Raw genomic sequence first — 15,063 nt, forward strand, 5'->3', positions numbered from 1 at the left:
ATACATTTGCTGTGAAAAAATTGGTTGCTATAACTAATTTGGTTCATTGTTATTTCAACTGTGACAGCTTTTTGTGCTTCTTAAAGGCGCAGTAGCGTTTTTTATATTGCTTGTAAATTTATTTTAAAGTATTTTCCAAGCTTGCTAGTCTCATTACTAGTCTGTTTAAACATGTCTGACACAGATGAATCTGTTTGTTCACTATGTTTGAAGGCCAATGTGGAGCCCCATAGAAATATGTGTACTAAATGCATTGATGTCACTTTAAATAAAAGTCAGTCTTTACCTGTTAAGAGATTATCACCAGACAACGAGGGGGAAGTTATGCCGACTAACTCTCCTCACGTGTCAGTACCTTCGCCCCCCGCTCAGGAGGCGTGTGATATTGTGGCGCCAAGTACATCAGAGAGGCCCTTACAAATCACTTTGCAAGACATGGCTGCTGTTATGACAGAAGTATTATCTAAATTGCCAGAATTAAGAGGCAAGCGCGATAGCTCTGGGTTAAGGACAGAGCACGCTGATGATTTGAGAGCCATGTCCGATACTGCGTCACAATTTGCAGAACATGAGGACGGAGAGCTTCATTCTGTGGGTGACGGATCTGATCCAGGGAGACTGGATTCAGAGATTTCTAATTTTAAATTTAAGCTTGAGAACCTCCGTGTATTGCTAGGGGAGGTATTAGCGGCTCTGAATGATTGTAACACGGTTGCAATTCCAGAGAAATTATGTAGGCTGGATAGATACTATGCGGTGCCGGTGTGTACTGACGTTTTTCCTATACCTAAAAGGCTTACAGAGATTATTAGCAAGGAGTGGGATAGACCCGGTGTGCCCTTTTCCCCTCCTCCTATATTTAGGAAAATGTTTCCAATAGACGCCACCACACGAGACTTATGGCAGACGGTCCCTGAGGTGGAGGGAGCAGTTTCTACTTTAGCTAAGCGTACCACTATCCCGGTGGAGGATAGTTGTGCTTTTTCGGATCCAATGGATAAAAAATTAGAAGGTTACCTTAAGAAAATGTTTGTTCAACAAGGTTTTATCTTACAGCCCCTTGCATGCATTGCGCCTTTCACTGCTGCTGCGGCATTCTGGTTTGAGTCTCTGGAAGAGGCCATTCGCACAGCTCCATTGGATGAGATTATGGACAAGCTTAAAGCATTTAAAGGGACATTTCACCCAAAAACTTTCTCCCCTTTAAATTATTCCCAATGATCCTTTTTACCTGCTAGAGTGTATTAAATTGGTTGTAAGTAGCTCCTTTACTCATATTTCAGCATTTGAAATAGCTGATTTAGCTTGTGGTTTCCCAACCTATACTGAAAGTTTTGATACTGGCGTATACGCTATTGACAAGCCTAAGTAAACACAGCCAGCAGAAGAGATTACACCCTCAGTGGGGGGCATGATAGTTAAGTAATAAAATGATAATTTGCCATTGTTCTCTCTATGTAAAGAGCTTTAGTGTTCCAGACAAATATAAGATAAGTAAGCAAGTCTGTGTACATAAAAGTGATAACATAATGAGATCTGATATTACCTGAAGCTCAACCCATTGTAATAGGCTGTGGTTTCAAAGCACAAAACCAGCTACTTCAGATACACAAATAAACCTGAAAATGCAATTTCTCAAATATTTTATACTCTGCATTTGGTATAACAAGTCATTTAAAATACATTTATGGAAAAACAATTTTACAGTGTACTGTCCCTTTAAGCTAGCTAACGCATTTGTTTCTGATGCCGTTGTACATTTAACCAAACTAACGGCTAAGAACTCCGGATTCGCCATCCAAGCGCGCAGAGCGCTATGGCTTAAATCCTGGTCAGCTGACGTGACTTCTAAATCTAAATTGCTTAATATTCCTTTCAAAGGGCAGACCTTATTCGGGCCCGGCTTGAAAGAAATTATTGCTGACATTACTGGAGGTAAGGGTCATACTCTTCCTCAGGACAGGGCCAAATCAAAGGCCAAACAGTCTAATTTTCGTGCCTTTCGTAACTTCAAGGCAGGAGCAGCATCAACTTCCTCCTCTCCAAAACAGGAAGGAACTGTTGCTCGTTACAGACAGGGCTGGGAAGCTAATCAGTCCTGGAACAAGGGCAAGCAGGCCAGAAAACCTGCTTCTGCCCCTAACACAGCATGAAGAGAGGGCCCCCTATCCGGACACGGATCTAGTGGGGGGCAGACTTTCTCTCTTCGCCCAGGCTTGGGCAAGAGATGTCCAGAATCCCTGGGCGTTGGAGATCATATCTCAGGGATATCTTCTGGACTTCAAAGCTTCTCCTCCACAAGGGAGATTTCATCTTTCAAGGTTATCAGCAAACCAAATAAAGAAAGAGGCGTTTCTATGCTGTGTACAAGACCTCTTACGAATGGGGGTGATCCACCCAGTTCTGCGGACGGAACAAGTGCAAGGATTTTACTCAAATCTGTTTGTGGTTCCCAAGAAAGAGGGAACCTTCAGACCAATCTTGGACCTAAAAATCTTAAACAAATTCCTCAGAGTTCCATCATTCAAAATGTAAACTATTCGAACCATCCTACCCATGATCCAAGAGGGTCAGTATATGACCACAGTGGACTTAAAGGATGCCTACCTTCACATACCGATTCACAAAGATCATTATCGGTACCTAAGGTTTGCCTTTCTAGACAGGCATTACCAGTTTGTAGCTCTTCCCTTCGGGTTAGCTACGGCCCCGAGAATTTTTACAAAGGTTCTGGGCTCTCTTCTGGCGGTGCTAAGACCGCGAGGCATATCGGTGGCTCCGTACCTAGACGACATTCTGATACAAGCGTCAAGTTTTCAAATTGCCAAGTCTCATACAGAGATAGTTCTGGCGTTTCTGAGGTCGCATGGGTGGAAGGTGAACGTGGAAAAGAGTTCTCTATTAACACTCACAAGGGTTCCCTTCCTAGGGACTCTTATAGATTCTATAGAGATGAAAATTTACCTGACGGAGTCCAGGTTATCAAAACTTCTAATTGCTTGCCGTGCCCTTCATTCCATTCCACACCCGTCAGTAGCTCAGTGCATGGAAGTAATTGGCTTAATGGTAGCGGCAATGGACATAGTACCATTTGCGCGCCTTCATCTCAGACCGCTGCAATTATGCATGCTAAGTCAGTGGAATGGGGATTACTCAGATTTGTCCCCTCTACTAAATCTGGGTCAAGAGACCAGGGATTCTCTTCTCTGGTGGCTTTCTCGACTCCATCTGTTCAAAGGGATGACCTTTCGCAGGCCAGATTGGACGATTGTAACAACAGATGCCAGCCTTCTAGGTTGGGGCGCAGTCTGGAACTCCCTGAAGGCTCAGGGATCGTGGACTCCAATAAATATTCTGGAGTTAAGAGCAATATTCAATGCTCTTCTAGTTTGGCCTCAGTTAGCAACACTGAGGTTCATCAGATTTCAGTCGGACAACATCACGACTGTGGCTTACATCAACCATCAAGGGGGAACCAGGAGTTCCCTAGCGATGTTGGAAGTCTCAAAGATAATTCGCTGGGCAGAGTCTCACTCTTGCCACCTGTCAGCGATCTATATCCCAGGCGTGGAGAACTGGGAGGCGGACTTTCTAAGTCGCCAGACTTTTCATTCGGGGGAGTGGGAACTTCATCCGGAGGTCTTCGCTCAACTGATTCATCGTTGGGGCAAACCAGAACTGGATCTCATGGCGTCTCGCCAGAACGCCAAACTTCCTTGTTACGGATCCGGGTCCAGGGACCCGGGAGCGGCGCTGATAGATGCTCTAGCAGCCCCTTGGGTTTTCAACATGGCTTATGTGTTTCCACCATTTCCGCTGCTTCCTCGACTGATTGCCAAGATCAAACAGGAGAGAGCATCGGTGATTCTGATAGCGCCTGCATGGCCACGCAGGACCTGGTATGCAGACCTAGTGGACATGTCGTCCTGTCCACCATGGTCTCTGCCTCTGAGGCAGGACCTTCTAATTCAGGATCCTTTCAACCATCCAAATCTAATTTCTCTGAGGCTGACTGCATGGAGATTGAACGCTTGATTCTATCAAAGCGTGGCTTCTCGGAGTCGGTTATTGATACCTTAATACAGGCTCGGAAACCTGTTACCAGAAAAATTTACCATAAGATATGGCGTTAATATTTAAATTGGTGTGAATCCAAGAGTTACTCACGGAGTAAGTTTAGGATTCCTAGGATATTGTCTTTTCTACAAGAGGGTTTAGAAAAGGGCTTATCTGCTAGTTCGTTAAAGGGACAGATTTCTGCTCTGTCTATTCTTTTCCACAAACGTCTGGCAGACGTCCCAGACGTTCAGGCTTTTTGTCAGGCTTTGGCTAGGATTAAGCCTGTGTTTAAGACTGTTGCTCCGCCGTGGAGCTTAAACTTAGTTCTTAAAGTTCTTCAAGGTGTTCGGTTTGAACCCCTTCATTCCATTGATATTAAGCTGTTATCTTGAAAAGTTCTGTTTTTGATGGCTATTTCCTCGGCTCGAAGAGTCTCTGATTCATCTGCCTTACATTGTGATTCTCCTTATCTGATTTTCCATTCAGACAAGGTAGTTCTGCGTACTAAACCTGGGTTCTTACCTAAGGTAGTTTCTAACAGGAATATCATTCAGGAGATTGTTGTTCCATCATTATGCCCTAACCTTTCTTCAAAGAAGGAACGACTTTTGCATAATCTGGACGTAGTCCGTGCCCTGAAGTTCTATTTACAGGCAACTAAAGATTTTCGTCAAACTTCTTCCCTTTTTGTCGTTTACTCTGGACAGAGGAGAGGTCAAAAAGCTTCGGCTACCTCTCTCTCCTTTTGGCTTCGTAGCATAATACGCTTAGCCTATGAGACTGTGCTGGACAGCAGCCCCCTGAAAGAATTACAGCTCATTCCACTAGAGCTGTGGCTTCCACCTGGGCCTTTAAAAATGAGGCCTCTGTTGAACAGATTTGCAAGGCTGCGACTTGGTCTTCTCTTCATACCTTTTCAAAATTTTACAAATTTGACACTTTTGCTTCTTCGGAGGCTGTTTTTGGGAGAAAGGTTCTACAGGCAGTGGTTCCTTCCGTTTAAAGTTCCTGCCTTGTCCCTCCCATCATCCGTGTACTTTAGCTTTGGTATTGGTATCCCATAAGTAATGGATGACCCGTGGACTGAATACACTTAACAAGAGAAAACATAATTTATGCTTACTTGATAAATTTATTTCTCTTGTAGTGTATTCAGTCCACGGACCGCCCTGTCTTTTTAAGGCAGATCTAAATTTTAATTAAAACTCCAGTCACCACTGCTCCCTATGGTTTCTCCTTTCTTGTCTTGTTTCGGTCGAATGACTGGATATGACATGTGAGGGGAGGAGCTATATAGCAGCTCTGCTTGGGTGATTCTCTTGCAACTTCCTGTTGGGAAGGGAATATATCCCATAAGTAATGGATGACCCGTGGACTGAATACACTACAAGAGAAATAAATTTATCAGGTAAGCATAAATTATGTTTTTCTCTATCGTATTTCAGCTATTCCAGTAAGACTAACACCTTACTGAAGTGTGTTTCAGACTTATATGTTTTAGGTACTGGTCACCCGTTGGGGCTCAAGCGCTACTCAGACCTGGAGTCTTCTGGGGTATTTATTCCAGTTCCATTTTTAGGAACTGGGTTTTGGGGGTTTATTCAAAACTATTCATTGTTCCAAAATTAGAAAATCTTTTGAATTGTCATATAAATGTACCATCTTTTAGAATGGTGTTTATATGGTCTATTCTGACTTTTTTTGGTCTGTGATAGCATTATTTGTTTACATTAGATACAATAGATGCATATCTTCATTTTCTGTTTTCATTCAGATTATTTTTATTTTCTGAGATTCTCTTTTATTGACAAGCATTACCAATTTGTTGCTTTTCCTTCCGGTCTAGCGACAGCTCTAAGAATCTTTTTAAGGTTCTCAGTGTTCATTATTTGGACGGAATTGTGGTACTGGCTCAGTCTTTTCATTCTGTGGAATCTCATACGATTCAACTTTGTTGTTTCTTCAAGACATGGTTAGAGGATCTTTTTAACAAAAGCTCCTTGATTCCTCACACAAGGGTCACCTTTTTTTAGGTTTCCAGATAGATTGTGTCAATGTTTTTGTCTCTAATAGACAAGTGACAAGTTTATTGGGTTCCGTTTGTCGGAACTTTCAGTCTCTATTATTTTCTTCAAGTTGCTATATACGCATGGAAGTTTTAGGTTTCATGGCTGCAGCGTTGGATTCGATTCCCTTTGCTCATTTAGGAAACCTTTCCAGTTTCTTATACTAAACAATGGTGCAGGGATTCTAGGATATCACTTTTTATATCTTTGAATTCTAATGTTTAACTATCTTTGATTTGGTGGTTAAGATCACCATCATTTAGTTCTACAGGTCTCTTTGGTTCTTTCAACCTGGACCATGATCTCTATAGATGCGAGTCTTTTAGGTTAGGAGGCTGTCTGAGGATCTCTGTCAGCACAAGGGGTTTGGAAATCTCAGGAGGCGAGATTACCTTTTCATATTTTTGGAACTCCGTGCATTCTCAGAGTTCTTCAGTTTGGTTTCTTTTTGAAGAAGAGACGTGTATTGTTTTTTCAGACAGACAATGTCACAACTGTGACGTATGTCAATCATCAGGGTGGGACTATCAGTTCTTAGGCTGTGACAGAATTATCTTGGATATTTGATTGGGCTAAATCCAGCTCCTATCTAATTTCTGGGGTCTTTTTCCCAGGTATAGACAATTGGGAAGCGGATTATCTCTGTTAATCAAGCTTTACATCCGTGAGAATGGTCTTTTTACCCAGATATGTTTTTCAATTTTTCAGATGTGAGGCTTTCCAGAATTAGATCTGTTGGCATTTCATCTAACCTAGGAACTTCCCAGGGGCCTATTCAGGTCCGGGGATCCTTAGGCGGAAGTAGTGTATGCATTGACACTTCCTTGGAATTATCAATCTGCCTATATTTGTTCATCTCTGGTTCTTCTTTTAAGAATTATTTTCAAAATCTTTAGAGAGCAATCTTTGGTGTGACTGGTGGCTCTAGCGTGGCCACACAGGTTTCGGTATATGGTTCTTGTTCGAATATTCAGTTGCCAATCTTGGTTACTTCCATTAAGGCCAGACCTTATATCTTAACTTTTGTTTTTTTCATCAGGAATTCAAATGATTAATTTGATGGTATGAAAATTTAACGCTTAGTACTTAGTCATAGTTTTCTCTGACTCAGTATTTAATTCTATGTTGCAGGCTCGTAAATCTGTGTTTAGTAGGATTTATTATTGAGTTTGGAAGATTTACATCTCATGATGTTTTTCTTATGAATTCTCTTGGCATTCTTTTAGAATTCCTAGGATTTTTTTTTTTTTTAGTTTCTTCATAAGGTTTTGTCTGCATGTTCCTTGAAAGGACAAATCTCTGCTTTTCCTGTGCTGTTTCACAGTAAGAATTGCTAAATCTTTTTGATATTCATTGTTTTGTTCAGGCTTTGGTTCGTATCAAGCCTGTCATTTAAGCCAATTTCTCCTCTTTGGAGTTTTAATTTGATTATGAAGGCTTTACAGGCTCTTCTGTGTGCGCATATGCTTTCTTTGGACGTTAATTACTTTCATGAAAGTATTGTTCTTTTTAGACATTTCTTCAGCTAGAACAGTTTTTGAATTATCTGTTTTTTCTTGTGAATCTCCTTGTTCTGATTTTTCATCAGGATAAGGTGGTTTTGGCTGTCCTCATTTCAATTTTCACCTAAAGTTGTGAATTCTAACAACATTAGTGGAGGAATTATTGTCTTTTCCTTGTGTCCTAAGACTTGTTTGGTAAGATTCTTACATTTTTTGGATATGGTAAGAGTTTTGAAATCCTATGTTGAAGCTACTCAGATTTCAGACAGACTTCTAGTCTATTTGTTATCTTTTCTGGTTTTAGGAAGGTCAAAAGGCTTCTTTCTGCATTTCTTTGGCATCTTGGTTAAACTTTTGATTCATCATGCTTATTTGGAGTCAGGTTGATTCCCGCCTCAGAGGATTACGGCTCATTCTACTAGGTCAGTTCTACTTCCTGGGCTTTTTAAGAATGAAGCTTCTGTTGATCAGATTTGCAAAACAATGACTTGGTCTTCTTTGCATACTTTTACTAAATTCTACCATTTTGATGTTTTCTCTTCTTTAGAAGCAGTTTTTGGTAGAATAGTACTTCAGGCAGCTGTTTCAGTTTGATTCTTCTGCTTATTATTTCAATTTTTTTGATTTGGGTTGTGGATTATTTTTTCAGCGGAATTGGCTATTTTTATATTATCCCTCCCTCTCTAGTGACTCTTGCGTGGAAGTTCCACATCTTGGGTATCTGCTATCCCATACGTCACTAGCTCATGGACTCTTGCTAATTACATGAAAGAAAACATAATTTATGTAAGAACTTACCTGATAAATTCATTTCTGTCATATTAGCAAGAGTCCATGAGGCCCACCATTTTTGTGGTGGTTATGATTTTTTTTGTATAAAGCACAATTATTCCAATTCCTTATTTTTGATGCTTTCGCTCCTTCTTATCACCCCACTAATTGGCTATTCGTTAAACTGAATTGTGGGTGTGTTGAGGGGTGTATTTATAGGCATTTTAAGGTTTGGGAAACTTTGCCCCTCCTGGTAGGAATGTATATCCCATACGTCACTAGCTCATGGACTCTTGCTAATATGAAAGAAATGAATTTATCAGGTAAGTTCTTACATAAATTATGTTTTTTTTACCAACTGCAGAGTGTAAAATGTATGAAAATGAGCTTTTTAAGGTTTATTTGTGTATATTAAAGCTCTGATTTTGTGTTTTGAAGCCACAACCTAATAAAATGGGTTTAGATTGTAGGTATAATCGGATCTCATTACTGTATCACATTGTGTACATATAGATGTTTCTTTATCTTTTATCTGTCCATAAAACAATCACCAGTACTTGGAGTGAACAATGGAAAAATCAACATTTTATTACCTTATCTCTGCTATATCCCACTTTCTGAATAGGTGGGGATACCACATGCTAAATCAACTATTTCAAATGCCAATATAAGGGTAAAGTAGCTCCTTGTAAAGAATTTAATACATTCCAGCAGGTAAAGTGGATCATTGGGACAAAGTGAAGAAATTTTTTTGAGTAAACTGTCCCTTTAAGGTTCTTCAAGGAGCTCCGTTTAAGCCTATGCATTCCTTAGATATTAAGTTGTTATCTTGGAAAGTTTTGTTTCTTGTTGCTATTTCATCTGCTCATAGAGTTTCAGAGCTCTTGGCATTACAGTATGAGTCTCCTTACCTTATTTTCTTCTGTTAAGTGTGATCAGTCCACGGGTCATCATTACTTCTGGGATATTACTCCTCCCCAACAGGAAGTGCAAGAGGATTCACCCAGCAGAGCTGCATATAGCTCCTCCCCTCTACGTCACTCCCAGTCATTCTCTTGCACCCAACGACTAGATAGGATGTGTGAGAGGACTATGGTGATTATACTTAGTTTTATATCTTCAATCAAAAGTTTGTTATTTTAAAATAGCACCGGAGTGTGTTATTATCTCTCTGGCAGAGTTTGAAGAAGAATCTACCAGAGTTTTTGTTATGATTTTAGCCGGAGTAGTTAAGATCATATTGCTGTTTCTCGGCCATCTGAGGAGAGGTAAACTTCAGATCAGGGGACAGCGGGCAGATGAATCTGCATAGAGGTATGTAGCAGTTTTTATTTTCTGACAATGGAATTGATGAGAAAATCCTGCCATACCGATATAATGTCATGTATGTATACTTTACACTTCAGTATTCTGGGGAATGGTACTTCACTAGAATTACACTGTAAGAAATACATAAAGCTGTTTAATAACTAGAGATTATGTTTAACGTTTTTGCTGGAATGTAAAATCGTTTTCATTTACTGAGGTACTGAGTGAATAAATGTTTGGGCACTATTTTTCCACTTGGCAGTTGCTTAATCTGTTTTCTGACAGTTTCTGTTCTCCCTCACTGCTGTGTGTGAGGGGGAGGGGCCGTTTTTTGGCGCTTTTACTACACATCAAATATTTCAGTCAGCAACTCATTGTATTCCCTGCATGATCCGGTTCATCTCTACAGAGCTCAGGGGTCTTCAAAACTTATTTTGAGGGAGGGTGGCTCTTCCATTCGGATTGGCTACAGCTCCAAGAATCTTCACAAAGGTTCTGGGTGCTCTTCTGGCGGTACTAAGACCGCGGGGAATCTCGGTAGCTCCATACCTAGACGACATTCTGATACAAGCTTCAAGCTTTCAAACTGCCAAGTCTCATACAGAGTTAGTGCTGGCATTTCTAAGGTCACATGGATGGAAGGTGAACGAAAAGAAAAGTTCACTCGTTCCACTCACAAGAGTTCCCTTCCTGGGGACTCTTATAGATTCTGTAGAAATGAAGATTTACCTGACAGAGGACAGGCTAACAAGACTTCAAAGTGCTTGCCGCACCCTTCATTCCATTCAACTCCCGTCAGTGGCTCAATGCATGGAGGTAATCGGCTTAATGGTAGCGGCAATGGACATAGTACCCTTTGCACGCTTACACCTCAGACCACTGCAACTGTGCATGCTAAGTCAGTGGAATGGGGATTACTCAGACTTATCCCCTTCTCTGAATCTGGATCAAGAGACCAGAAATTCTCTTCTATGGTGGCTTTCTCGGCCACATCTGTCCAGGGGGATGCCATTCAGCAGACCAGACTGGACAATTGTAACAACAGACGCCAGCCTTCTAGGTTGGGGTGCCGTCTGGAATTCTCTGAAGGCTCAGGGACAATGGAGTCAGGAGGAGAGTCTCCTGCCAATAAACATTCTGGAATTGAGAGCAGTTCTCAATGCCCTCCTGGCTTGGCCCCAGTTGACAACTCGGGGGTTCATCAGGTTTCAGTCGGACAACATCACGACTGTAGCTTACATCAACCATCAGGGAGGGACAAGAAGCTCCCTAGCTATGATGGAAGTATCAAAGATAATTCGCTGGGCAGAGTCTCACTCTTGCCACCTGTCAGCAATCCACATCCCGGGAGTGGAGAACTGGGAGGCGGATTTCTTAAGTCGTCAGACTTTTCATCCGGGGGAGTGGGAACTTCATCCGGAGGTCTTTGCCCAAATACTTCGACGTTGGGGCAAACCAGAGATAGATCTCATGGCGTCTCGACAGAACGCCAAGCTTCCTCGTTACGGGTCCAGATCCAGGGATCCGGGAGCGGTTCTCATAGATGCTCTGACAGCACCTTGGGACTTCAGGATGGCTTACGTGTTTCCACCCTTCCCGTTACTTCCTCGATTGATTGCCAGAATCAAACAAGAGAGAGCATCAGTGATTCTAATAGCACCTGCGTGGCCACGCAGGACTTGGTATGCAGACCTGGTGGACTTGTCATCCTGTCCACCTTGGTCTCTACCTCTGAAACAGGACCTTCTGATACAGGGTCCCTTCAAACATCAAAATCTAACTTCTCTGAAGCTGACTGCTTGGAAATTGAACGCTTGATTTTATCAAGACGTGGGTTTTCTGAGTCAGTTATTGATACCTTAATACAGGCTAGGAAACCTGTTACCAGAAAGATTTACCATAAGATATGGCGTAAATACCTATATTGGTGTGAATCCAAAGGTTACTCTTGGAGTAAGGTTAGGATTCCTAGGATATTGTCTTTTCTACAAGAAGGTTTAGAAAAGGGTTTATCTGCTAGTTCATTAAAGGGACAGATCTCAGCTCTGTCCATTCTGTTACACAAACGTCTGTCAGAAGTTCCTGACGTCCAGGCTTTTTGTCAGGCTTTGGCCAGGATTAAGCCTGTGTTTAAAACTGTTGCTCCACCATGGAGTTTAAACCTTGTTCTTAATGTTTTACAGGGCGTTCCGTTTGAACCCCTTCAATCCATTGATATAAAGTTGTTATCTTGGAAAGTTCTATTTTTAATGGCTATTTCCTCGGCTCGAAGAGTCTCTGAATTATCAGCCTTACATTGTGATTCTCCTTATTTGATTTTTCATTCGGATAAGGTAGTCCTGCGTACTAAACCTGGGTTCTTACCTAAGGTAGTTACTAACAGGAATATCAATCAAGAGATTGTTGTTCCTTCTTTATGCCCAAATCCTTCTTCAAAGAAGGAACGTCTACTGCACAACCTGGATGTAGTCCGTGCTCTAAAATTTTACTTACAGGCAACTAAGGAATTTCGACAAACGTCTTCTCTGTTTGTCATTTACTCTGGGCAGAGGAGAGGTCAAAAAGCTTCCGCTACCTCTCTTTCTTTTTGGCTTCGTAGCATAATTCGTTTAGCTTATGAGACTGCTGGACAGCAGCCTCCTGAAAGAATTACAGCTCATTCTACTAGAGCTGTGGCTTCCACTTGGGCCTTCAAGAATGAGGCCTCTGTTGAACAGATTTGCAAGGCTGCAACTTGGTCTTCGCTTCATACTTTTTCCAAATTTTACAAATTTGACACTTTTGCTTCATCGGAGGCTATTTTTGGGAGAAAGGTTCTTCAGGCAGTGGTTCCTTCTGTATAAAGAGCCTGCCTATCCCTCCCGTCATCCGTGTACTTTTGCTTTAGTATTGGTATCCCAGAAGTAATGATGACCCGTGGACTGATCACACTTAACAGAAGAAAACATAATTTATGCTTACCTGATAAATTCCTTTCTTCTGTAGTGTGATCAGTCCACGGCCCGCCCTGTTTTTAAGGCAGGTAAATATTTTTTAATTTATACTCCTGTCACCACTTCACCCTTGGCTTTTCCTTTCTCGTTGGTCCTTGGTCGAATGACTGGGAGTGACGTAGAGGGGAGGAGCTATATGCAGCTCTGCTGGGTGAATCCTCTTGCACTTCCTGTTGGGGAGGAGTAATATCCCAGAAGTAATGATGACCCGTGGACTGATCACACTACAGAAGAAAGGAATTTATCAGGTAAGCATAAATTATGTTTTTCATTCAGATAAGGTAGTTTTGCGTACTAAGTTAGGGTTTCTCCCTAAATTGGTTTCGGATCGGAACATTAATCAGGAGATTGTTGTTCCTTCCTTGTGTCCTAAACCACCTTCTCAAAAGGAACGTCTGCTGCACAATCTAGACGTTGTGCGTGCATTGAAATTCTTTTTACAGACTATGGATTTTCGTCAGTCTTCTGCTCTGTTTGTGGTCTTCTCTGGGAAACGTAAGGGGCAGAAAGCTACAGCTACTTCTTTCTTTGTGGCTGAAGAGTATCATTTGCTTTGCCTATGAAACTGCTGGACAGCAGCCTCCTGAGAGAGTTACGGCTCATTCTACGAGGGCTGTTTCCTCTTTCTGGGCATTCAAAAATGAAGCTTCTGTGGAACAGATTTGCAAGGCTGCAACTTGGTCCTCTCCACACTTTTTTTCAAAGTTCTATAAATTTGATACTTTTGCCTCAGCTGAGGCTTCTTTTGGGAGAAAGGTTCTTCAAGCAGTGGTGTCTTCAGTTTAGGTTCTGTCTTGTCCCTCCCTTATCTGTGTCCTCTAGCTTGGGTATTGATTCCCAATAGTAATTAGATGATCCGTGGACTCACCGTGTCATTAGAAAGAAAACAAAATTTATGCTTACCTGATAAATTTTTCTTGACACTGTCTGCCCTGTTTTTCTAAGACAGTTTTTTGTCATGTTATAAACCTCTGGCACCTCTGCACCTTGTTGCTTCCTTTCTTTCCTTTTTCTTCGGTCGAATGACTGGGGTTGGAGCGAAGGGAGGTGATATTTAACAGCTTCGCTATGGTGCTCTTTGCCGCCTCCTGCGGGAAGGAGTAATATTCCCAATATTAATTAGATCATCCTGTAGGACTGGACTTTAATCCCACATTTGATAGCTCGTGGACTCTCGCCATCATGAAAGAAATTAATTTATCATTAATTTATCATGTAAGCATAAATTGTCATTATAGGGACATAGAACCCTAAATTGTGTTTTCATTATTCAGATAAAGGATACAATTTTAAACAACCTTCCAATTTACTTTTATTGTTGAATTTAATTTATTCTCTTGAAGGAGCAGCAATGCACTAGGAACTTGCTGAACACATTGGATGATTGACCTTGTCAGTCTACTTTGTCTTCTCTGTCAGTTATTTGCTTGTTGTAGTAGCCAAACAGAAGAATAATAAAAAAAAAAGTGGGGGTTTTCTCCTGAGTCTGTCTATTTCCAAGTGAATGGCTTGTCTAGAGTAGTTCCCTGCTTTGTGCTCTCACTCAGAATCTGACGAAAGGAATTTAACAATAAGTTTATTTTTTCCCCTCCTAGGTATGTAACATTGTGGCAGGTCAAAGATGCATAAAGAAATTGACAGACAATCAAACCTCTACTATGATCAGAGCCACTGCCCGTTCTGCTCCAGATCGTCAAGAAGAGATCAGTAAATTAGTAAGTTTAAGTATTTGGTATGTACATACATGTTTTGTGTGGCACATCACTATAACAAAAAAAGTATGGGTTTTGAGTTTTGTGGTTGTGGAAGGTGTTGAGTTAGTAGTTCATAGGAGGTTTGTAAGTTTTACCTTTGTGCAGTTGTTCATTCTTTAGAGATTCAAAAAGAAGTTTAGATGCTAGAAATAATGAAAAGCTGGGTTATATGTTTTTAAATCTGAAAACAAATGAAAGGGACTGTATACAACAATTTTATATCTAACTGCATGCATTAAACCCTACTATAAAGAAGACTATGCACAGATACCAATATAAACATCCAGATATACTGATATAAACATTGTATTTACTTAGAAGCTCCCAGTTTAACACTGTTGATGAGGTTAGTCTGGACACCAACTGAAAGGGGCTTGGAAAACAAGAAGAGTGGACACTCCCCACCTCCCTGCATATGGATAACATAAACAGGAGCCAGCAGGAGTCTGTAAACGCTTGTATGCATCTTACACTGTGGGGCTTGGTTAGGAGTCTGAAAATCAGCACAGTGTTATACAAAAAAAAAAACAAAAACAAATTTTTTACAAAAACACTACCCAGATGGGCTAAAAAAAATGGATCCATCTCCAAAACATTTATGCAAAGAAAA

The 15,063-nt window shown here is 41.1% G+C and overlaps 1 protein-coding gene across 1 annotated transcript in view; it reads left to right on the plus strand.

Moving 5' to 3' along the window:
- The window catches only part of AGO2 (argonaute RISC catalytic component 2), a 598,276-nt gene that overhangs the window by 249,647 nt on the left and 333,566 nt on the right, over positions 1-15,063 (plus strand). The window contains exon 9 of the mRNA XM_053715953.1: positions 14,295-14,414. Within this exon, the coding sequence (XP_053571928.1) occupies positions 14,295-14,414 (120 nt within the window). The remainder of the gene's footprint in view (positions 1-14,294; positions 14,415-15,063) is intronic.

This window comes from Bombina bombina, chromosome 5 (assembly GCF_027579735.1).
Source record: "Bombina bombina isolate aBomBom1 chromosome 5, aBomBom1.pri, whole genome shotgun sequence".
NCBI classification, from domain to species: Eukaryota; Metazoa; Chordata; class Amphibia; order Anura; family Bombinatoridae; genus Bombina; species Bombina bombina.